Source organism: Petromyzon marinus, chromosome 51 (assembly GCF_048934315.1).
Source record: "Petromyzon marinus isolate PM22_M1 ecotype Great Lakes invasive population chromosome 51, UKy_Petmar_22M1.pri1.0, whole genome shotgun sequence".
In the NCBI taxonomy this organism is placed as follows: domain Eukaryota; kingdom Metazoa; phylum Chordata; class Hyperoartia; order Petromyzontiformes; family Petromyzontidae; genus Petromyzon; species Petromyzon marinus.
In genome coordinates, this window is record NC_133717.1 from 14,024,263 (window position 1) to 14,049,388 (window position 25,126).

At 49.2% G+C, this 25,126-nt stretch overlaps 1 protein-coding gene across 4 annotated transcripts in view; it reads right to left on the reverse strand.

Moving 5' to 3' along the window:
- The window catches only part of LOC116953403 (ribosomal protein S6 kinase alpha-3), a 70,844-nt gene that overhangs the window by 11,496 nt on the left and 34,222 nt on the right, over nucleotides 1-25,126 (reverse strand). For all 4 annotated transcript variants that reach the window (XM_076075003.1, XM_032973577.2, XM_032973576.2 and 1 more), the window contains 12 exons: nucleotides 17,963-18,085; nucleotides 14,590-14,671; nucleotides 13,881-13,961; nucleotides 12,803-12,882; nucleotides 11,869-11,975; nucleotides 8,842-8,879; nucleotides 8,541-8,683; nucleotides 7,399-7,469; nucleotides 6,979-7,067; nucleotides 4,378-4,442; nucleotides 3,521-3,623; nucleotides 975-1,105 (listed from right to left, as the gene is read on the reverse strand). In XM_076075003.1, coding sequence (XP_075931118.1) covers nucleotides 975-1,105; nucleotides 3,521-3,623; nucleotides 4,378-4,442; nucleotides 6,979-7,067; nucleotides 7,399-7,469; nucleotides 8,541-8,683; nucleotides 8,842-8,879; nucleotides 11,869-11,975; nucleotides 12,803-12,882; nucleotides 13,881-13,961; nucleotides 14,590-14,671; nucleotides 17,963-18,085 — 1,113 coding nt within the window. The remainder of the gene's footprint in view (nucleotides 1-974; nucleotides 1,106-3,520; nucleotides 3,624-4,377; nucleotides 4,443-6,978; nucleotides 7,068-7,398; nucleotides 7,470-8,540; nucleotides 8,684-8,841; nucleotides 8,880-11,868; nucleotides 11,976-12,802; nucleotides 12,883-13,880; nucleotides 13,962-14,589; nucleotides 14,672-17,962; nucleotides 18,086-25,126) is intronic.

A 25,126-nucleotide genomic window follows, 5' to 3' on the forward strand; every position in this document is an offset into this window, starting at 1 on the left:
ACAAGATCCCCTGCCTGTGCCACCACCGTGCCGCTACCGTCGGTCGTCCACCGTATCGCTCCTGTCACTCCGCCCTGCACTACAAGCTCATGGTGGAACTCTCTGCAGCAGCAGCAGCAGCAGCGTGACTCACAACTTCCTCCTCCTGTCTACACAGAAGAGCGTGGCCGTGGTCACTACTGGACGTCGTTTCTCCGTGGCAGCCCCCGCCGTTGTGACGCGGCCATCATCACGGTCCTGCTGCGCACTCGCAGCAGTGGCAGCGTTCAATCCACTCCGACTTTAAAGAAATACTTTAAGGCCCCACCCCTTTCTCCCAGCGTTTGAGTGTCACCGAGTTTGGCGCCTCGCCTCTTGAGTCGCGGTCATTTACATCCGTGAATTATTGTGTTACAGATTGCGTTATAATAATGATTAAAATTAGTATTCTAGCAGAGCCTGCCAAGATGTAGGAAAAAACCTTGACAAAGACTCCTAGGTATGGCAGTGGGCGAATATCCATTGCATCGCTGCCTTCTTCAGCTATGTGATCGAGCAGAGGCAATGAGACCCTGCAGAAGGCAGCGTCACAGCGGCGTACCCTTCACCCACCGCTGAACCGACTCGTTAACTAAACACTTGCGGGCCGGCTTTGTACTCCTTTAGTGGCGTGGAGTTGCAACTAATCACGCATAAGGTACTCCTTAGCGAGAGCGACAAGACGCGCTACCGCTGCACCACCTCACGTTTGCCTGATTTTGATGAGGAAGAGTTTGACCAGGATGAGGTTACTACTTCGTATTCGTACGGCTGATGTTGGTGTAGAGCAACAGCTTAGAATTTAACACTCAGATGGTTGGGCCAGATAATCGCGTCGGGAGTGGCGGGGGGGGGGGCGGTGAATCGGTCGGCCGTGTTTGTGAAACCGGGCATCGCGTCGTCGGGGCGTTCCCGGCACGAGCGATCGTAGCGCTCGTAGCGCTCGGCTGCTCCACCTGCACGATGGGGTGAAGCTGAGTGGTGGCCATCACGAACGTCTCCTCCACGTCGCCCAGCGGCGTCGCCACGAAGCTGAACCCGCGGAACAGCTGGTGAGCGTTGGCGCTGGGAGGGACGCCTGGGGAATCTGACAACAAATAAACCACAAATAAGAAATGTTCTCCCTACATTGCTGGGATCACAAAAAAGATCTCCAAAATCTTGAATAAACACAAGATCCAGGTCCGTTTCAACACATTACATAAAATCCGTGATCTGGTTCCGTCTGTAAAAGATGTGATTCCGGACATACAATACCCTGGTGTCTACAAACTAAGTTGCCTCTGTGGTAGTAGTTACATTGGAGAAACCAAACGCCATATCTCGGACCGCATTCGTGAACATAAAGCAGACCTTAAACACGGTAGGACCAACACCTCGGCCGTAGCAGATCATTGTTCTAATTCAGTAGGCTCACATGCCATTGACTTTTCCAAGACGGAGGTTCTTTGTAAGCCATCTGGCTTCCATGAGAGATTCGTTCATGAGGCTATCCACATATACAAGCACAGAGACAATTTCAACCGAGAAGATGGATTCTATCTTAGCAATCATTGGAAAGATTTGATAAATCATTTCAGTTCTTGATTGATTGTTCACGCTTACAGTGGCTTTCAGACAGCATACATAAAAACAAATTTCGTCTCCCCCCTCCTCTTTTCAAAAAATAAATGGACTAGTCCTGGGCAAACTGCCAATCGTTGCGCGTGACGCAAACGTTATTTTTTTATATATATATAAATAAATATGCCGTTTTCAAAATAAATTTATGCAAACCGACACACCTGATGATGACCGTTTGAGTTATGGTCGAAACGTCGTGAGAATTTTTTATTGTTTTATATATATTTTGTTATTTTGTTGTTTCTCTTCAACGTGACTTTACCGAAAAAACTAAGAATATAAAAACAAGTCACGTTTATGAAGTTACCATTTTTTTTACACGTGCCAACATATCGACCGACCTCCGACCGATAAGCTCCTCCTTACCGCCGGCCTGAGAGAATTTCACGGCCGAATTGGACGTCAACACACAACGCCGTTTTGCTCAAACCCGCTTTGTGTGTACGTACGTTGTATGCATGTTTTACTTCTTTCACAGCCACGATAATCAATGGTGCGGGGAAGGACAACAAACTAAACACAAAAAGCAGTTCTAGAGTAATAAAGTTTTCAATCTAGATGATTTAAAAAAGTCCATAGCTCCAGTGGCTTCGCCGCAGAAGCGCGTCTGAAAGCGTGCGATGGCGGTGACCGCCTTTGTTCGATGACGAGCCAAAAGCCGCTGCATCGGGTAGTGAGCTGGGATCACAACGTGAGGCCGCTTTAGCTGACTATGCTGTTCTTATGTTGTACAGACACACATATCGAGCAAGGCGGATGTGCAAGATGTTCATTAATCTGAGAAATCTTCGGATGACCCAAATCGTTTTGTGCAATGATGACAAAGTGTGATGTCACTTCCGCTAAAAGTGCCTTGCGTGATCTCATGTTGGCAATACATTTAGTCACTTTAGCTTAAATAGTTAAAATATAATAATCCTTACATTCAAATAATCGATTTACTGATGGAACTTTATACATATGAAAAATCAACGAATAAATATTTAACACCTTAGCCGTACTTATCGGATACTAGAGGGTATTATTGATGTCATGGCTATAGCGCCGTTTTCCCATTTTATCGTCGAGGTCAATGACTTCTAGCACTGCAAAAATCTCTTTATACTCAGTTGACTTGCACTTGATTTTTTGTGTGTGTTTGTGTGTTAATGTGTTTTTGTCTTTGTTTGCTTGTGTGTGTGCTAATGTGGTTTTGTCTTTGTGTGTTAATGTGTTTTTGTGTGTTAATGTGTTTTTGTCTTTGTTTGCTTGTGTGTGTGCTAATGTAGTTTTGTCTGTGTGTTTATGTGTTTTTGGCTGTGTGTTTGTGTGTTAATGTGTTTTTGTCTTTGTGTGATTGTGTGTGTGCTAATGTGTTTGTCTTTGTGTGTTTGTGGTTTTGTGTTTTTGTGTGTTAATGTGTTTTTGTCTGTGTGTTAATGTGTGTTTGTCTTTGTGTTAATGTGTGTTTATATTTGTGTGTTGATGTGTTTTATGTGTTAATATTTTTTTGTCTTTGTGTGTTTTTGTCTTTGTGCGTTTGTGTTAATGGGTTTTTGTGTGTTTGTGTCTTTGTCTTTTTGTCTATGTGTTTGTGTGTTAATGTGTTTTCGTCTTTGTGTGTTCATGTGTTTTTGTGTGTTAATGTGTTTTTGTGTGTTTGTGTGTGAATGTGTTTTTGTGTGTTAATGTGTTTTTGTCTTTGTGTGTTAATGTGTTTTTGTCTTTGTGTGTTAGTGTTTTTGTGTGTTAATGTGTTTTTGTCTTTGTGTGTTTGTATGTTAATGTGGTTTTGTCTTTGTGCGTTTGCTTTTTTCCATCAAGAGTAATTGAAAGTCCGATTCGGCCTTCTATCACGAGGGTTCCTCCCCGCCACCTTTACAGGGAACCCGGTTCTCACCTTTTGGTGTTTTAGCTGTGAATTCGGGGTCGAAGTAAAACGTGTCTTCCGGTCGGCCTACGGCAGGCTTGAATGGCGGGTGAATTTCTTTCCGATAGAGCTTCTGTAAAATTACACACACGGTACAGAATGAGACGTCGATCCTCCGAGTGGCCGTACAGGGGGAGCGGAGGCACAGTGGTTAGCGCATTTGCGTGCATTATAAACTCGGCGACGCGAGTTTAATTCCTGGCTATGGCGAACATCGGTGGCAAGCGACATATGATCTGGTCCTGGGCCTGCCACCACCCTTTACTTACGTGCGCACTGACCACTGTGGTGAAGTACGGTCAAACAAATGCTAATACCCACAGGGTATGCAGAGGTCTTCATTCAGCAGTGGATTAACAAAGTGCTGTAATATATTTCATTTACATATTCATCATATGGCTGTTAAAAGTGCATTCAATGGACTGCATGATAAGCATTGAATGACAAGTTAACACAAGTCAAAATGCCTCTGTTCAAATGAATGTATGGGGGTGGTACTCATCTCTGCTGGCAGCCCTGAGCCAGTGGTGGAAATTACACATTCCTGTGACAGGAGCCAGTCTGTTTATAGGACAACCACTGATCACTCTGCACAATGTGGTGCTCATGATAATAGCCTGAATCAATCTCCAGCCAAGAAATGCACTAAGTTACTCTTGCTCACTCAGTCAGCCAACCGCTCACTCAAGCACCCACCCATGACTGCACTCAATCACCCACGCATCAATCCACTCACCCACTAGCTTGCCCATCCACTCTCCTTCTAACCTACATACCCCACTCATTCACCATCAGCTAAATAAAGTAAAACGTATACAAAAACTTACGTTCCAATCAATAGTGGAAAAGAATGGATGTCTTTTGATTTCTTCCACACCATCAGATCCAGCTCCTGAAAGTAAAGTATAACACGGCACATCAGGACAAACACGATGGGATTTCTAGGCAACAAAACCACGTGATTGTAAGCACAGGATCGCTCCCTCCCATCATGCCTTGCATCTCATGTGACACCACCGCACCGCTTCAACACAGCCTTGTCTAGACCACCGACTCAAAAGGGTAAACAGTGTCACCAACAAAGCATTTTAGACAGCAGCAGCCGGAGGACAACGAGACAACTGAGTTTCACCCTCGTTGGGAATCATCTGCACAGTATAGCACTTGCTGCCTCCTGCCGCCTTGTGTCACAGGGGCACTGTGGCCGAGATCTCGCTGGTCACTACGGGCGACATAGAACGACTTTCAACACTTCCATTAAACTCTCGATGGGTCAAAGTGTCTCTTTGCTCAAACAAGTGATTGGTCGGTGCTCATACTCCATTGGTGGCCCTAAATCAGTGGTGGAAATTCCACATTCCCATGGGCTGTGGCAAGTCACTTCAGGTCAATCAAAAGGTTATACAGAGTTTTACAAACCCTGGATGGATGCATGTGCCGAGTCGACCCTTATGAGAGGTGATGTGGATTGGAGGATCGAGGAACGTGTGCGTGATTTACAAGAAATATGCCCATTTCTCTCGCAAGTTCCTTGTTTTGGAGGAGGTTTCGTGTTTTGCCGCACTGGAACATTTTTTTTATAATTTTTATTTCTTTGCAATCTTGTTTACAATGAAAAAACAAACCCCGAGTAGGTTAAGATACGCGATACAATTGTAATTTTTTTCCTTCTTCCCGTTAAGACGGCCGTTCGAAGATGCTGCCGCGGTCGTGCTCCGACGGTCTGGCGTGCTCGACTTGCAAGGGGAGGGAGGAGGAAACCTCAACCATGTGTTTGTTTTTTAGCTGTCGGAGGAAACCGCACAGCTCGGGAGGAAACCCCATGCAGAACATGGGGAGAACATGTACAGTGTGAAAGAGTAGGTCAACATACCCCCCCCGCCTCAAGAGGGGCTCCATGGTGTATCAGGAGAGTGATAACAGAATGATGAAAAAGGAATAGGGGGCTTTACTCTTTCCAGCAATAATACAGGTGCATTGAGCAGATATAACTGCTCAACCCGAGCTATTAATGATTTATTATTGTTCGCCCTGTTGGCGTTGTTCTCTGATCCGACACTGAGGGTGAGACAAGGCCGTAAAGGAGGCTGGCTCTGGAGTAGGTCAATCAGTTTAAAAGACAATGTGTACATTATCACTGAAGCACGTTTGTCTGCATGTTTTACCACAAGCATGACGTGTGGTTAATGCAGACTTGATGATGCCTTGTGCCCTGAGAACGATTGGTTAAGGGTGCTTTATGCATTAAAATAATGATTAAATTATTATAAGATATCTATTTAGTGTTTGAACATCTGAACACCTCTCGTAATTCTTGTCGTAAAGGGTAAATCTTATTCTTTGGGTCTTTCACGTAAAGTCACGTAGAACAAAAAAATTAACAAAAAACTATAACGTTTCGATCGCAACACAAGCAATCGTCATCAGGAGGAAAAAAGCAGGGGGAAAGCTTATTGTTTTTCATCACTTTGATATCGGCAAAAAAAGAGGACCCCGTAAAGATGATAACAGATTGGCGGGAGAAGTGTAGAGGCTGTGAATTAAAATGTTGCTTTCTCTACAATTCGTCACTTATTTTAGTGGGGTATCTATGAACGGATCACCACGCTGTAGCGCCAAAACTGATGCAGACTATGGCCAAACGACGCACAATGTCCCTGAGCTCATCCGCCGTCGAAAGCTAAGCGAAATTGAGCCTGGATAACGCATGGATGGGCGGCCACAATGCATGAACGGTGTTAGAGGCCGCAGGGCTATGATGTTGTTGGAAGCAAATGGCAATTTAGCACAAACCATTGTTGTACTGTAACTATATGCTTCCACGCCTGTGCTAAAAGACTTCGCCAACCAGCAATGACCAACATGGTGAAGTGTGGTCAAATAACCCCCATGACCTGCATAGCGTGGGGGAGCCCTCGTCCAGCAATCAACTGACAAGAGGGCCGCACATGTGACATGTATCCGATGCATTTAAACAATGGCATCATCATCAGCCACGATCAATCCACTGCTGGATGAAGGCCCTCCCCCCCCCTCGACATCCACCCAAGCTGCACCGTTGACGAAAAAAAGACAAAGATCCCCCCTACTTGTTAGGACAAATGCTCTTGGCAAGCACCTATGAAGGCCAGAAAGGCACACGAGGGGGTGGGTGGCCAGCACCACGCCGGGCCGCATTTGTCTCCCGAGCGACAATGGTTTCACACATGGCACTAGGTAATTATTTTGGGCTGAGTCGACCTTGCGGAGGCCCACAACCTGTTCAGATACTCGTCACTGGTGTTAGTGGCCATGAGCAGGATTCGAACTCAGGTCGATGGGCTCATAGCGTAGCGCGCTGACCGCTACGCTACCGCTCTCCACAGTCACACACACACACACATACGCTCACACACGCGTGCGCACACGCACAAGACAAAGGCACTCACCTAGGCGATTGCCTGGGTTCCTCTTGAACAGCATTCGCAAAAGACTCTGCGCTTCTCCACTCAAGAACTGCGGCATTCCTAGCTTGGCCCTGCAAAGCACGGGTCACAACAATACCAACAAGCTGACAAGCCAGTCCAGGAAGGGAGTCCGTATTTTGTTCGAGAGTTTCAACCGAATTTGGTTTCTGAGCAACGGATGTGGAGTTGTAACGAAAAATACAATTCTAGATTTGAAGCTTGCGTGACTGCAAGGATCCATACTCTTTGGTAAAGTCACGTAAAAGTATAAAACAACAAAAAAATTAACGATACAAATCGGAGAGCTACGGAGCACATCCGCGAAAATCTTACACACACAACATAAATAAACCGCTAACCACCCCAGATATTCGCAATATCTGGGAGGGTGATCAAACTCACTTCAGAATCATAGTCATCGTCTCCTTGCGATCTTTGCCCTGGAAGGGGAGCGTTCCCGTGAGCATTTCAAACTGTAAGAAGAGGAACGCGGGAAACGGTGGTCATTCAATTGATAACATTCATACATTTTTCACATCTGGAATCTGCGCCGTTCTTATAGTGCATGGGCTGTCAAGGTGCTAATGTTTCACAGATGGGTAGAGTCTGCAAGTTAAGGGGTGATGTTGTCAAAGTGGTTGTACCCAATTAAAAATAAATAGGACATTTCCAGGTAATTTCACAAGCCTTGCAAAGTTTTCGCCGTGACAATGTGGCCGACTTTTTTTCTCTAAAGACGTTGCGGGATCCCTCGCTGTCCACCGTGAAGCTGATGGAGCGTGGTATTTTTGTAGGTTCATACGGCCGGTATTATTAACCGGGGCGGTTGGCGGGCTCGAACCACGACCCTCTGTGACGAGCAGCGAACGCGCTGCCGCCGGTCCGACCGCATCGTGTCGAGAGGGCAGTGTTTGTTAGGACTGCGAACCCCGGGAGGCACGATGGTCAGAGATCCTGTTGCTTTGCGTTGCTTTGCGTTGCAGCAAGCGTGTAAAAGAAAATAGGTTCCCTTAATCGGTAATCCCTCGCCTATTTTACATGGACAGTGGTATTGAAGAATGTGTTGAGTTTGTTCAAGCTTTTTGGGAGTGTTCGTGGGTATAAACATGGAGGAAGCTCGTGAAGGACACTCTACTGGGCAGTTGGAGGAAGTCGCCCACCAACAACAGTGGAGGGCAGAGGAGCGACACTCACAACAACGAGCGGAGTGCCGGTCGGCTAAAAGGCAGCGAGGTGGCACAGTGGGGAGCACAGCTGGTGCATCTATCAGTCATCTCAGTCAACAAACACATGGCACCTGGGTCTGTCCCGTGGCCTCCTGCATCTAGCCTGGCACAGCTAGCCTGGCACAGCAGTCAAACCACAGAACCTGCGTCTGTCCCGTGACCTCCTGCCAGCGAAGCCTTCCACACTGCACGCGACGGCCTCAAAATGCACCCAGCCTGGCACAAAGTGCCGTGGTGACGTCACCGCCACTTGGTGAACGGCAGCGGTTGTTGTTGTTGTGTACGCGTGCGTGTACGTGTGCTCGTCGCGCTCGTTACCATGAGCACCCCGAAGGACCACCAGTCCGCCGAGTGAGTGTGGCCCTTGCGATTCACCACCTCAGGCGCCATGTACTCCACGGTGCCACAGAACGAGTAGGCCTTCTTCTCGTGGTCGATCGACTCCTTGCTCAGCCCAAAGTCTGAAGACATTCACATACGCACACATGCTTACATACACGTGCTCACAGAGACAAAGATCCCCCAGCCACATAGTCAACACAGACTGTTGGGTCACGTGCCAAGTGTTGTTAGCGAGCACCTTTGAAGGCCGGCACGACATACAAGGAACAGAACTCACCCGTGAGTCCAATGTGTCCACTTTCATCCAGCAGAATGCTGTTGGGAAAAGAACAAAAATAAAATCAGTTTGGCAAGCCACTGCATTAAAGGAGCCTCCTTTTTAGTTTAATAATAGCAATACATAACGTTGTGTTTTCATAAAGCACGTAGGTTTTGCACAGAATCGCAAGGAAAAACCACAGACAAGCAGGAAGGCGCCAGAATATTTCCCAAGCTTTGTGGTCCTATGTTTGGGGTTTCCCCCCCCCCAAATTCCATTCATGAGTGTAAGGCGATTCGACCGCGCCAAGCAATGCACGCACGGAAACGCGCGCGAATGGGTGGGTGCGTGCGTGCGCACAGACGCACGTTTTAGGAATGCGCACCGCCACCCACGCGCACCCGCACGTTCTTACTGACGCAAGCTAATCACGCTGATAAGCGGCGTTACATTCCATTTTTTTGTTAAAATGGAAACTATTTTTAAAGTATTCCATTGCTTATCTCTCCCGCAAACGACACACATCTCAGCATTGGCAGGTTGATAAGCTGTGCGGCAAGCTTAGCAGTGTTTGGTTTCAGGGTTTTCGTGGTTTTGTCAAAGCACGGCGTGCAGTGACCTCGGACGGACAGAAGGGATGGATCCAACGATTCACCGAGTAGAAACGATTCCGACGCTTCCGATAGACGTATCGTTAGTATTCCGCTTGTTATTAACCAGGAAAGCCCCAATGAATCTTTAAGACTTGTTTTCAGGAGGGTCTTGCCAAGTGTTGTCGCAGTAGGAGGGGCGATGTCGCTGTGTGTAATGTTGTTGCTGTTGAGTATTTCGTAGGTACATTTTCAGCAATTGGGATGTATTGGCCAATATCGGTTACACGGTATGGTTTAAGTAGCTATGGAAGGAAGCCCATGCAGAACAGGAGAACATACAAACTCCACACTTACACTCCATCTCTGTAGACCAGGGGGAGAACATACAAACTCCACACACACACACACTCTCTGTAGACCAGGGGAGAACATACAAACTCCACACACACACTCACTCTCTGTAGACCAGGGGGAGAACATACAAACTCCACACTTACACTCACTCTCTGTAGACCAGGGGAGAACATACAAACTCCACACACACACACTCTCTGTAGACCAGGGGAGAACATACAAACTCCACACACACACACACACTCACTCTCTGTAGACCAGGGGGAGAACATACAAACTCCACACACACACACTCACTCTCTGTAGACCAGAGGGAGAACATACAAACTCCACACACACTCACTCTCTGTAGACCAGGGGAGAACATACAAACTCCACACACACACACACTCACTCTCTGTAGACCAGGGGGAGAACATACAAACTCCACACACACTCACTCTCTGTAGACCAGGGAAGAACATACAAACTCCACACACACACACTCACTCTCTGTAGACCAGGGGGAGAACATACAAACTCCACACTTACACTCACTCTCTGTAGACCAGGGGGAGAACATACAAACTGCACACTTACACTCACTCTCTGTAGACCAGGGGGAGAACATACAAACTCCACACACACACACTCACTCTCTGTAGACCAGGGGGAGAACATACAAACTGCACACTTACACTCACTCTCTGTAGACCAGGGGGAGAACATACAAACTCCACACACACACACTCACTCTCTGTAGACCAGGGGGAGAACATACAAACGCCACACACACACACTCTCTGTAGACCAGAGGGAGAACATACAAAGTTCACGCACACACTCACTCTCTGTAGACCAGGGGAGAACATACAAACTCCACACACACACACTCTCTGTAGACCAGAGGGAGAACATACAAAGTTCACGCACACACTCACTCTCTGTAGACCAGGGGAGAACATACAAACTCCACACTTACACTCACTCTCTGTAGACCAGGGGGAGAACATACAAACTCCACACACACACTTTCTTTCGCACACACACACACTCTCACACTCTGCAGAAAATGGGTAAAATGTATCAACTCCACACAGAAGGGTGCCCGAGTCAGGTATTGAACCCAGCCCCCCCTTCTTGCTGTGAGCCACTGCGCTGCCCTGCCCCCCAACATTGACGACTTGCAATTAATGCAAATCTACACGGCTAGTATAACCTTCGAGCTCTTAACAAACAGGACAGGAGCATGTGCAGCAGAATAATACGAGACCGGCAAAACAAACAAACGACACTCACAAAAAATTATGAATTGCTGAATCAAAAACGTACCCAGAATTTTGGCAATAGGGGTCGAAACTCCAACTAAACCGCTACCTGCGTCTTCAACAGGTACACAAGCAAGGTGAGGTTCATTGTAATGTGGTGATTCAATGAGGGAGCAAAGCTAAGGGGGCAGCATCTGGGTAACTATTCTTCTGCTGGGAAGGTTTGGGAAACGCGATTAACCCTCCGGCGGGACGTTGGTTCGGTGAGAATAATTGTTATGCTGGTCGTAGAGTCTCAGCCAAGTTGACGACACCGCGTGGGGTTTAAAGTCAAGAGCCTCAAGTCGTCTGTGGATTTCACCGAGTTCATCTCTTAGTCTGGTCGACTCGAGCGGTCAAACGTTCAGGCAATCGCTCGGAGTGATTAGACGCTGGTGTAAAGGGCGAGCAATTCCCCCCCCCTCCCATGTGATCAGCTCAGCCAATCAGTGAAGTCAGGAAATGTTTCCATGTTACACATTAGCAAGTAGACTAATCGCCATCTGTACGGGGATAGTGTTGTGGCTCGCTGGCGTGTGTGGTTTTTTCTCTGGGTTCCACCCACATGTACGAACACAATCATTAAGCGGATGAAAACATCTCAATATATGGAAATACACAGACCTTGCCGAATAGTTAGTAGCACCGGCTCACCGCCTCGCCGCTCCCTTCCAGCTCATCCGCTTCCTCAGCGGTTGCGAGATGCAATTTGCATAAACGACGACACTTCACAAAACTAAACCAGACTCAAATGACACGCAAATTATCCCCTTCGTTAAGATTTCATGAATGAAACCAACGGTGTGACTCACTTCTCAGGCTTGAGGTCGCGGTAGATAATGCCTAGGCTGTGCAGGTGGTCCAGCGCCAGAGCCAGTTCCGCAAGGTAGAACTTGACGTCCTCTTCCGTGAACATCACCTGCGGGGGGGGGGCACGGGAGGGGCAAAGCGAAGGGAACCATGGAAACGACGACAGAAATAGTTCTGCGATGACAACGATGACGTCATCTTCAGGGCGGCTCTCCGACACGATGTCAGGTGATGCTGCTCACTGTGAGACCTCTGCACGAAACTTAATTTGTCCCGTGGTCGGACGACGGCTTTGCCTGGTAGGATGGTTGAGTTGTATTTGTATGGGTGATGTGTTTACCTTTCTCGTACTTTGCACTACTATCATGTGTTTGTACTGTTTGTTGTTGTAGCGTTCTTACCCGCCCAGACTGGACATCTGTGAAAAAGAGCTTCATGGATAATCGGATTCCTCCAGTATAAATACATAGTGATTTTGATTCTGTCTATGTCTTTGTTGTGTCGGCCTTCATAAGTGCTACTCGTGAACAGCACTTGCCCCAATAGTATGTTTCAGGCTACATGGGGGATCTTTGTCGCTGTAATGCATTATGGGGAACGTTAGGACTGAGGTTGCACGCGACAATCCCGGCATCCGAGTTCGACTCCCGCTCACGGTCAACACCAGGGACGATTATCTGAACTGGTCTTGGGCCTCCCCTAGGTTACCTCAGCCTTAAATGAGTATCTGATGTCATGTGTAAGCATCACCGTTGGGGAGACAAAGGCGGCCGTGTAACGTGCAGACCACCCACTCCCTCATGCGCCGTACAGACCTTAATGGGGGCTCGCGAACAGCGCTTGCTACAACAGTCTATGAAAGGATATACGGGGAATCTTTTTCTTTACGAGTGTGTGTATGACATGTGATCCGCACGTACAGCTGGGCCTGCTCACCTCCTTTGAGAGTCTAGTGAAGAGGTCTCCTCCCCTGAGGAAGTCCAGAATCAGGTAGAGCTTCCCTTCTGTCTGGAACGCTGCAGCACAAACAGAACGGGGCAGGTGAGTGGGTGATTGGGCAGGTGGCATGGCGAGTGATTGCAATGGGCGGTTAGCAATTTGCTGTACTGCGAGTTGGGTGGGTGGGTAGGTCTGTGGATAAGTAGGTAGGTGGATGGGTAGTTGATTAAGTAGGTAGGGAGATGGGTAGGTACGTGGGTAGTTGGGCAGTCGGGTAGGTAGGTGAGTGGGTAGGGAGACAGCTAGATGAGTAAATAAGTAGCTGGACAGGTAGGCAGCTGGGTGGGTAGGTGGGTAAGTAGGTAGGTGGGTAGGTATGTGGGTGAATAGGGAGGTAGGTAGCTGGGTGAGTAGGTGGGTAAGTAGGAAGCTGGGTGAGTAGGTGGGTAAGTAGGTTGGTGGGTAGGTATGTGGGTGAGTAGTGAGGTAGGTAGCTGCATAAACAGGTAGTTGGACAGGTAGGTAGGTGGTTAAGTAGGTCGGTGGCTGATTAGGTGAGTGGGTTAAGTCGGTAGGTGTGTGTGGGTAGAGAGGTAGGGAGGCGAATAAATAGGTAGTTGGATGGATCGGTGGCTGGGTGGGTAGGTAGGCATATGAAGGTGTGTGGTTGGGTGCATCTGTAAATACGTTGGTGGGAAAATAAGTGGTTGTGTAGGTGCATAAATGGGTATGTAGGCGAGTAAATAGGAAGGGAGAGAGGTGGGTGGGTAAGGTGGGTGGAGGAGTGGGTAGATGGGAGGGTATTTGTGCGGGAAAAATTAGAAATCGCAAGTATGGCTTGTTAATATGCAACCCATATTTCTATTACAGACACAGCCCTCTTGTCAATCCACTGATGGAAGAGGGCCTCCTCCCTTCTGTGCGGAAACATCGTCGTGTCCGTTCTGGAGTGCCGGTAAACACGTTCGGTGTTGGGAGACGTTGCTGGCATGGCGTGCTGTCGTATCGCAGCACATTGCTACCGCCGCGGTGCACTGGTGTGGTGTGTTACGGTGAGGTACGGCGGAGGGATTACCATAGTGAAGCTTCACTATGAAGGGGTGGTTCACCTCCACCAGGATATCTCGCTCCATCTTCGTCCGCACGCGATCACGGACTGGAGGGGACACAGCGCGCGAGCAAAGTGTCACAGCAAAGTGTTACACGGCAAAGTGTCACACGGCAAAGTGTCACACGGCAAAGTGTCACAGCAAAGTGTCACACAGCAAAGTGTCACAGCAAAGTGTCACCGCAAAGTGTCCAAGTCAAGTGTCACAGCTATACAACTATTAGCCCAGGACAGGCTGCGCGAAACATCTCAATGGAAGACGGAACCTGACATCCAAACGGTGCGGCTTGGTAGGTGGGCAGGTTTACGAGGTAGGTGAGTAAGTAGGTAGGTGGGTACTAGGTATGCGAGTCGGTAGGTTAGTAGGCAGGCGTGTAGGCAGTGTGTGTGGGCAGCCAGGCGAGTAGATAAAATCTGCGTCTCGATGGCAGAACGTCAGCATTGCTGCCTCGCCACGGTCATCGCAAGGCCCCTGCCCTGCGAGGTCGACACTCGGTCATCACCGCTACCATCGCGACCGCCGCCACCCTCACCGCTGCCACCCTCACCGCCACCCTCACCGCTGCCACCCTCACCGCCACCGCCCTCACCGCCACCGCCGTCACCGCCGCCACCATCACCACCATCGTCACCACCACCGCCACCACCCCCACCGCCGCCACCGCCACACACTTACCCTTCAGCGTGGCTTTCTTGAGCACCTTCATGGCGTACAGTTGCCCAGCATCGGGACCCTTGATTTTCCGCACCAGAAACACCTACAAAGACAAAGGTCCCCCTGTAGTTTTAGCAGACGTCTGTAGCAAGTGCTATTCGTGAGTAGCACCTATGACCAGGTATCAACCTGGACAGGTGAGAGCCGAAGCAGGTGAGAGACTGGGAAGGTGACAGCCGTGAGCTGCTGCTTGAATGTGGATGATGGTGCCTGGATGCTGCGCACGTGCAGTGGGAGAGGGTTCCAGGCAGCTGCTGGTGCAGCTCAGCCACAGGGTTGTGGGTTGTGGAGAAAAGAGTTTCTCCATAGGATGACCACTTTTGAATTCCCACACAGTGGTACGAGTTGTTTATCCACCCCAGAGGAATGATGATGATGAGTGGCTGAGTTGACCTCTGACCAGGACGTGAATCGCTACCTTCTCGTTGATCCGCGCACGACAGCCACCGCGACACACGGCCGTTTTCTAACCGCCAAATGCTTTGCATTTAGTGGCAACCAAATCTGATGTCAATTACAGTTACAAACGCAGCTGACCGATTTTTTAAAATTATATTTCTTCCGATCATACCCCTGGGTGCGCAATCTGCGTTGTGTCACGAGATTAACAATGTCCACTTGAAGCTGCCACTTTGAGCGTGTGTCACAGGACGGCCACGAACGATGAAGTCAAAGAATTCCTGAACTTCTCAAGCCCCTTCAACAGCTTCTTATCCACGCTGCGAGCACACCGTTCATGTGCCCTGTAAAGAGTGTCCGTTCCATATCAATCAGTCAAACAAAAGTGAAAACTCTCAGGGAGCTCTGCATGAAGCCGAATTAAGTATTTTTCTTTCGTATGGATTAATAGCAGCAGATTAAAGATGTAGTTTTAGATTTGATATCCACTCAATTGTCCGTTCAGAAGCAGAGTGGATCTCGTCCATTCCTCTTTTAAAGGTGTGAAGGCAGCGGCAGCAGCAGAGTGTTTACGATGTGGTCGATGGTTTGGGATTCGTTGCCGCGCTACTGCCGGCCGTTGAATCTTTGTCCATCAGGTGGCCGCATCGGCTACATGGCCTGGTCACGATTCGGTTGACGGTCGACCAATGGCGGCGTAAACGGTTGAAACCGGCAAGTTCGACGGTAGGGTCCTGTATTTATTTGTATTTATGGCGTGGAGTGAATTAAGTCAATAATATATACAATTAATCTGGTTTGCTTTTTGGTGATCAGGTTGGGGCCATCAACACACTGTACTTGAGAAACCATTTTAACCACAGCCGGTTGAAGCCTGGACACAAACCCAGGTTTTCAGCGGTAGCGGCTCCAGTGTCTATGACGCACGGTATCAGCCCCTCCCCCCACCCCTGGCGTGTCACCTGGTCATCCATGTACAACAATATTGTTAGTGTTTTACGTTTCAAAACTGAAACGTAAAACACTAACGATTGTTTTGTTGCTTACTCCTACAGCACGCAGTGTCCAATGTGTAAAACATAAATAAATAAATATTCCCATAGTTCCGTGGGCCACCACCAACCACTGCTCCACATCCAGATTAAAAGCCTTCTATTTTTAAACACAAGGTCACCCTGCACTTGGGAAAAGGACATGGCAATATATTTTATAATTTTTTTTTATTCCCCCACCCATTTCCACCCACCAAATTTCGAGTCCAATCAATCGTTGTGGGGACGCAGCTCGGCACTCCGCCCATGTTCGGGGCTGTGGTGCAAAACGATTTCTACCGATTCAAAATTCCGAAAAAAAACGCGCCGTTATCGGCTTTACGCCATCGAGGAGATTATGACGTTTCTTCCATGCCACAGTCTCGTATCGTATCGGCGAATGGGGACCCGTCCCCAGGTATTGTCGTCTTTAGCGGGTATGAGGGTATGCACTTTCGGATGCCCCATGACGAGCGATCGGGGTGTCAGCAAACCTGACTCAATTCGTTTCACGCTCGCGGTCACAGGTCCGCGCTCTCGGAAGCTGAGCAAACTTGAGCCTGGATAGTGATTGGATGGGCGACCACCGTGCATAGCAGGTGCTGCATGCCGCAGGGTCACATGGTGGTCAGTACAGCACAGTCCGTGCTCTACTGACCACCATGCAGCAACAAACAGCAACCAGCGATGACAATGACCGCTGATAATTATGATGCTGCTACTGCTGATGATGATGATGCGCAGAGTAGAGACCCTTAACTGGGACAGGCATTCATTGCTTATAACTACACCGCCACTCAAAGCCAGATAATTTGTGATCAGACTGCGATGGAAAACTTAAACTGTGAAACGTAATCTCCGCATCCCCACAAGTCCATGGGCAGCGATCTCTGGGCCTTCACTCCCGTGGCACCCGGACTGAGGAACTCTCTGGGCCTTCACTCCTGTGACACCCGCCTGTGGAACTCTCTGGACCTTCCTTCCCGTGACACCCGCACTGTGGAACTCTCTGGGCCTTCACTCCCGTGACACCCGCACTGAGGAACTCTCTGGGCCTTCACTCCCGTGGAACCCGCACTGAGGAACTCTCTGGGCCTTCACTCCCGTGGAACCCGCACTGTGGAACTCTCTGGGCCTTCACTCACGTGACACCCGCACTGTGGAACTCTCTGGACCTTCACTCCCGTGACACCCGCACTGAGGAACTCTCTGGGCCTTCACTCCCGTGACACCCGCACTGTGGAACTCTCTGGGCCTTCACTCCCGTGGTACCCGCACTGTAGAACTCTCTGGACCTTCCTTCCCGTGGTACCCGCACTGTGGAACTCTCTGGGCCTTCACTCCCGTGGTACCCGCACTGTGGAACTCTCTGGGCCTTCACTCCTGTGGCACCCGGACTGTGGAACTCTCTGGACCTTCACTCCCGTGACACCCGCACTGAGGAACTCTCTGGGCCTTCACTCCCGTGGCACCCGCACTGTGGAACTCTCTGGGCCTTCACTCCCGTGGTACCCGCACTGTGGAACTCTCTGGGCCTTCACTCCCGTGGCACCCGGACTGTGGAACTCTCTGGGCCTTCACTCCCGTGGAACCTGGACTGTGGAACTCTCTGGGCCTTCACTCCCGTGACACCCGGACTGTGGAACTCTCTACCAAAGGCTTTCAGGGAGTCTGGTTCGCCTAAAAATATTTCTCTGTCAGAAGGCATTTTCTATTTTAATTGGCCCACTTCTTACCCAACCACCCTGCTCCCTCCGCCCTGCCCACTGTCATTGATGTAACGTACCTTGAGATGTTATGAAAGCCAATATACAAGCAGCAATTATTGTAATGATCACATGTGAAGCATTAACAGAGATTAAGAGGAGGCGTAGATGCGAGAGTCTGGCTGGGTGAAATTGTACCTTTCCAAACGAGCCCTGGCCCAAAACTTTGAGCAGCTCAAACTGTGATGGGTCGGCCTTCTCGGAGCCCTCCTTCACGTGATGGGTGATGTTTATCTCCTTGATGTGACCTTCATCTTGGCTCTGTGACGACGAAAAACGCACACAAACATGCATGCAAACACGCACGCATGCACACACAAGAACTCAAAACAATTGTTGCTTTAGCCAGGAACACATCTGGGGAAAAACACCGTCAGAGAGTGCCTAACATGGGCGTTGACAAGGCCAGGTGGTGGCCGCGTTGACCGCTCGCAGCAGAGGTTCGTGGTTCAAAGCCCAACGGCCGCCCTGGTTAATACTGCGGGGCTGTACATACCAAAAGGAGTACCGGTGGACGCTAAAGATCCCATGGGCACATTCGAAACGTAAGTCCAAATTTGAAAGGATTACCTATCCTTATCTGTGAAATAGAACGCCCGCATGATAGCCTCGCACTGCAATAATGGCGCAAATACCAAACCAGAGGCTGGCGTGTCCAGTACCAAGAAGCGTTCTCCTTTGTCTCCCCACAGCACCGCCATTTACACACAGTACCAGGTACTCATTTATGGCCGAGTCAACCTAGGAGAGACTGAGCGCTCTCTCGAGTTTCCCCCCGAGTTAGGCGCACAAACGCAAGCGGCGGCCGGAACAAGTTACTGCAGGGCCGCACCGTTACCGTTATCCAAATGAAATGTTTGACTGTTAAAACATTCGCCTCTGGATGTTCCAGCCTTCAAGAGTGTGTGCCGACATAATGTAACAATAATCAAACGTGCGATTACGTACCAAACAATTTGCACAAGTATAACATTATATATATACAACTTATAAGCAAGCCGGGAATAAATTTAACACAATTAGACCCCTGCAATGGGATTTACACTGCGAGGAATTAAGGGAACATCATTCAATGACATTCGTGTTTGGACAGCTTGTGAATTAGCCAAGAATAGTGCACATTACAGCACTCTGCTAATTGTGTGCGAGCTTGAGAGTGTGGGCGTGCAAATATGCGTGCGTACGCGTGTCTAAATGCGTGCCCGTCGGAGATATTTAATGGGGGTGGCGGCAGCGTTTGCGGTCAGCACAATGCACTACAAACCGGACCACCCAAATTCAATTCCCCGCCACGGCTAACAAAAGAGGCGCATATTGGAACCGGTTCCTGAGGCTGCGTATCCCCTAGGTCCGCTCGGCCTTGATTGAGTACCTGGTGCGGTGTGTAAATGTGTGGAGACAAAGGCCAGTCGAGTGTGGCGCTGGCCACCCACCCCCTAAGTGTGCCGTGCCGACCTTCATAGGTGCTCGCTAACAACAACTTAGACCAAGATAAAAAGATCCAACTCCCCTCCGCGCCATGTGAAGTGTACACATCCGTTGGGGCACCTTCGTATTTGTCTTGTGTGCGTGCGTGCACAACGGCCACATGTACACTGTGACCTAGTCACCCGGGATGCGCTCCATCTCGAAAAGCTCAGCAGGTTTTTTTTTTTGTTCAGCCTGGATAGTTGTTTTGACGGGTGACCACCGTGCCAACAGCAGGTTTGCTATAGGCTGCTGCGGCGCTATGCAGTCGGCAGCAGAGGGCAGAGCAGCGACGACTGCTGCAGGACTGTGCCCTGACGCCTTCGACGAACCCGCACCGACCGGCGCGGTGAAAGTACGGTCAAACGACGAGCATGATCCGTGCGGCATTGGGAGGCCATCGCCCAGCTGTGAACTCGCACTGAGCCCAGCTTGATCGGCGGCCGTAGAGAGGCTCCCACTTGGTGGCGTTCAAGAGTACGGAGTCTATAAACTATTTAAAAAACGAAAAACTATTTTTTATTTTACCAGGTAAGGCCCACTGAGCTATACAGCTCTTTTGCAGGAGCGACCCGGCTCTCACAAATGATAGCTCAACAAAGCGGCTTATCACGTGGAAATTTATAGTCGTAGCCAAATACTCTAAACGCCGGTTTCTAAATGTGGAGCAAAAAACCGGAGGATCCGGAGAAAAATCCACACGACCACGGGGAATGAGAACATGCAAACTCCAAATATCGAGGTGTCAGGGTCAGGATCGAACCCACAACCTCCTGTATACCAAGTGAGGTAGTTAACATCTCGCCACTATTGGAGTGTGTATCATACCTGTCAACCCATACGGTTGACAGGGAAATTTAGTTTTCAGGCACATACGCTGTACAGCCGTTTGAATACGGCCACATTTTTAAAAATATGTTCACGTTTCTCCCTTGTGATGGGATTTTGTAGGATGAACGTTGAGATTTATAAGGGCACGGGGTGACCAATAAGGTGTGAAATGGTCTGTAATAAGGTAGGGTACTGATAAGGGGTTGACAGGTATGGTGTTTGCACGTGTTGAATTTTATTCGCACCGTACATAGCCAGCCGTGCTAATCGGAGGTGCAGCAGTGTCGGCGATCGCCGTGTGAGCAGCTGCACATCGCCCACAACGCTAACGTCCCGGCGTGGCCTTGAAGCCCGGCCCCGTTCCCGAGCTGTCAGTTCCGAGACAAAACCGTTGTCCAGATCATGCAACTCAATCATCGCCTGCAACTGCTTTGTCCGTCGCCTGAGCGAGTAGCTGTACTACAAGGTTCCCGCGTTGCAAAGCACGCGCATGGCTGTTTCTGGTAATGGCGGTTGGCGGCCGACTCTCCTGGCGCGGTCAGTTCTATTAAACGGACGGTTCGATCGTCACCGACGAAGAGATGCCCATTATAGTCGCCACATCCTTCACCCGTGTTCAGTGGCTAAGATGTTGACGTAGACCGAGGCGACGCTGCGTAGACGCTAGACAGGACGGCGATCGAAGCATCCCCAGAAACAAGGGCCATATCCTGCCCTTGTCCATGAGTGACCGAATGTTTAGAACAGGAAGTTAAACGACGACTCATAGTTTTAAGCACCACGTTTATGTTGTCTAACAGGGTGAGAACTCTAAATGCCAGTATGAGCCTCAATTGTAAGAGTGACCTGCAGCATTCATTAGAGCATTCTGTGGGCGATTTTTTTTTGGCAAAATTAGTTGGAAAATGTGCTAACGATGGACCGCTTCACCACAAATCGCAGAGTCTGCCTCTACTTTCAAGCGAGCAACTAGTTGTGCCACTGCTTGCAACCCGGTTGCAGAGGCGTCCGCGTGCAAGCGAGTTGTGCAGCCGATCGTTCAGGTGCAGGTCCGGCTTCAGGGCTAAGCGGGCCAAGTTGGCACACGGACACAAAGGCACACACGGGAAGAGGATGCCCACTTGCCAGGCGAAAACAGCTCCCCATCACCTCTCACTCAGTGGCCAGCCACCGCCAGGGTGTGATGCCGTCATGACAAGTAGGGGGGGGCGAGGGATCGTTTTACTTGTGGCCGAGTGCCGCGGGCCTCGAATATAGCGCCAGCTGACACGAAGCAGAGGCAGGGTTGCGCGGGGAAAGTCCTAATTTCTCGGGGGACTGAGCAGAGTGTTGGAAATGCTTTAACGACAAATGGCTGGCGAGCTGGCGTAAGGATTGCTGATGGCTGCTGTTACGAGCGACGTGTGAAAGAGTGTATGTGTGTCTTTGTGTGTGTGTCTGTGTAGTGTGGGGAGCGGTAGTGTAGCGGTTAGCGCGCTGCGCTATGAACCTGGCGACCCGGGTTCGATTTCCGCTCACGGCCAACACCAGTGACGATTATCTGAACCGGTCCTGGGCCTCCCCTAGGTCGACTCAGCCTCAAATTAGTATCTGATGCGGTGTCTAGACATCGCCACTGGGGAGACAAAGGCGGCCAGACGTGACGCTGACCACCTCCCCGCCCTCGTCTGCCGTGCCGGCCTTCATAGGATCTCGCTAATAGCACTTGCCTCAAGTCTGTCGAGGATAGACGGGGAACCTTTGTCTTGTCTATGTTACAGCCCTTTTGTCATTCCACTGCTGGATGAGCACCACGCTAAGCCGTGTGGGCCGTGGGGGTTGGGATGAGTACCTGGTGTGATGGATAAAAACCTTGCCACTGCGGAGACTAAGGCGGTCGGGCGTGGTGATGGCCACCCACCCCCTCGTGTACCGTTCCGGCCTTCATAGGTGCTCGCTAACGGCACTTGCCCCAACAGCCTGTTAAGGCTATACGGGGGATCTTCGTTTTTTCTGTCATACACAGTACTGTATGCACAAGGCATTTATTGTACAACAGTCGTTATGAAAAGGACAAACTCTTTCCTGGTCAGTATAACAGGAGACGTTTCGGGTACAGCAGTGGATAGATCACGGCCCCATGATGATAATAATAATGATGGTGGCGGTAAAGCTTTGCAGTCTATACCGCGGTAGACAACGCTGTAATTAGGTTAATGATATATTTGCTGAGAGCAATTCTAGTACCGTTCAATCAAATCCATTAAGCGTATTAAATCGGTTAAATTGCTTTTCAATAAAAGCTTTATCGTACGCATTAAAAAGAAAGGCTTTCCTTTATAATGCATATGTATACACATAGTTCATAGCTTAATACAATATATATGAATGCAGTTGTGATGGGTAAGGTACACCCATAAATGTGCACATGCATGTGTGTACATAGAGCAGTACATACATGTGTATGTGCATAAACACATAAAAAGTGTACTATTTGTAGAAAAAAATCTTTACCTAAACCAGCTGAAGACTTCAGTAAGTCACGTGACTCCTGTGTGGTTCCCCCCCCCGGCCACTCTGAACCCCTCCCCTCTCCCGCCGTGAAAACGTACTCCGCTCATCCTCCTCCGTACAATAGCAGCAAAGTCAAGGCCCTGATGCAGCCTCTCCCTCGTCACCTCACTTCCAAAAAAGAGCTACATAGCTCAGCGGGGCCTTACCTGGTCTCCCCAGTGCTGAAATTCTAAATTCATTCCAGGCACTCATTCAAGGCTGAGCCAACCTAAAGGAGGGGGCAACCGTGCCGGTACTGATTGCATTGGGAAGGGCTTCTTTGACACGATGACCAACTACACAGCCGAGACACCTGCACGCTTTTCAGGGCAAATTGGCGGCACATTAGGAAGCGTGGGGATGCACGGGGTTAGAAGTGGAGGGGGGGGAGCCCATTCTGTCCCGGAACAGCAGCAGCAAGACGGCCACTCAGAGAGTCTATTTTTAGCGCGCGCGCGTGCGGCGGCTGAATTCTAAGCATCGTTACTTGAGTGCAAGAGTAATTGTGCTCGTGCACACGTGGGTAGATTCAGAACATCACCATCGTCACGAGAGTAAGCTGCGTCACCACCACCATCATCATTGCCGCCACCACCACCATCATCAACAGCACCATCGTCATATTGAGTAAACACTGTGATCATCATCAAAGGCAGCGCTGTCACAATAATTATCACCAGCAGCACAATCACCATTGTTATTAACACTCTCATCGTAATCACCACTATAAAGCGTCACCATCTGCACCCATATTCATGGTTACCTCTAACACCACCGCAGTCCACCACAGCCACCATCATCACCATCATTAGCACCATCATCTTGATTACCACGACCACAACAATGATTATCACCTAGGGGTAGATAAAAATAATTTCCACTTTGTGGGTGGTCAACAACAGTTATTCGCTCGGCTGCCCATATCCAAGTAATGTGGAGTTCTCATCACCGAGTCAGGATTGACAGGAGAGATGAGTGCAAGCTAAGGCTCGTATGGATGTCAGGGCAATTTGTAGATCACCCATATACAAAGACAAAGATCCCCTGTGTAGCCGACATCGACTGTTCTGGAAGGTCCTGTTAGAGAGCACCTATTAAGATTGTTGCGGTGCACGAAGAGGTGGTGTGATCATGATGTTGACACACTCCACCAGTTACTTATTTATGGCTGAGTCAACCTAGGGGGGCCCAAAACTGGTTCAGATATAATCCATTGCTAATGTTTGTTGTGGCCGGTTTCCAGCGCAGTGCGACTAACCACTATGCCACCAATCCCAACACAGAGACAAAACTTATCTCGATAGCCTTAACAGACTGTTGGGGCAAGTGCTGTTAGCGAGCACCTATGAAGGTCGGCACGGCACACGAGGGCGTGGGTTGGCCAGAACCACACCGGCCATCTTTACCTCCCTAGTGGCGGTATTTGCCACACACCGCACCAGGTACTCAATCCCGACAGATACTCTTCCACACACTGACTCCCAGTAATCTCACACACATGCAATATCCATGTACATTCACATGCAAAAGCGCAAAAAAACAACCACACATACAGTGAGGGAAAAAAGTATTTGATCCCCTGCTGATTTTGTACGTTTTCGCACTGACAAACAAATGATCAGTCTATAATTTTAATGGTAGGTTTATTTGCACAGTGAGAGACAGAATAACAACAAAAAAATCCAGAAAAACGCATGTCAAAAATGTTATAAATGGATTTGCATTTTAATGAGGGAAATAAGTATTTGACCCCCTCTCAATCAAAAAGATTTCTGGCTCCCAGGTGTCTTTTATACAGGAGATTAGGAGCACTCTTTAAGGGAGTGCTCCTAATCTCAGCTTGTTACCTGTATAAAAGACACCTGTCCACAGAAGCAATCAATCAATCACATTCCAAACTCTCCACCATGGCCAAGACCAAAGAGCTCTCCAAGGATGTCAGGGACAAGATTGTAGACCTACAAAAGGCTGGAATGGGCTACAAGACCATTGCCAAGCAGCTTGGTGAGAAGGTCACAACAGTTGGTGCGATTATTCGCAAATGGAAGAAACACAAAAGAACTGTCAATCTCCCTCGGCCTAGGGCTTCATGCAAGATCTCACCTCGTGGAGTTGCAATGATGATGAGAACGGTGAGGAATCAGCCCAGAACTACACGGGAGGACCTTGTCAATGATCTCAAGGCAGCTGGGACCATAGTCACCAGGAAAACAATTGGTAACACACTATGCCGTGAAGGACTGAAATCCTGCAGCGCCCGCAAGGTCCCCCTGCTCAAGAAAGCACATATACATGCCCGTCTGAAGTTTGACAATGAACATCTGAATGATTCAGAGGACAACTGCGTGATAGTGTTGTGGTCAGATGAGACCAAAATGGAGCTCTTTGGCATCAACTCAACTCACCGTGTTTGGAGGAGGAGGAATGCTGCCTATGACCCCAAGAACACCATCCCACACCGTCAAACATGGA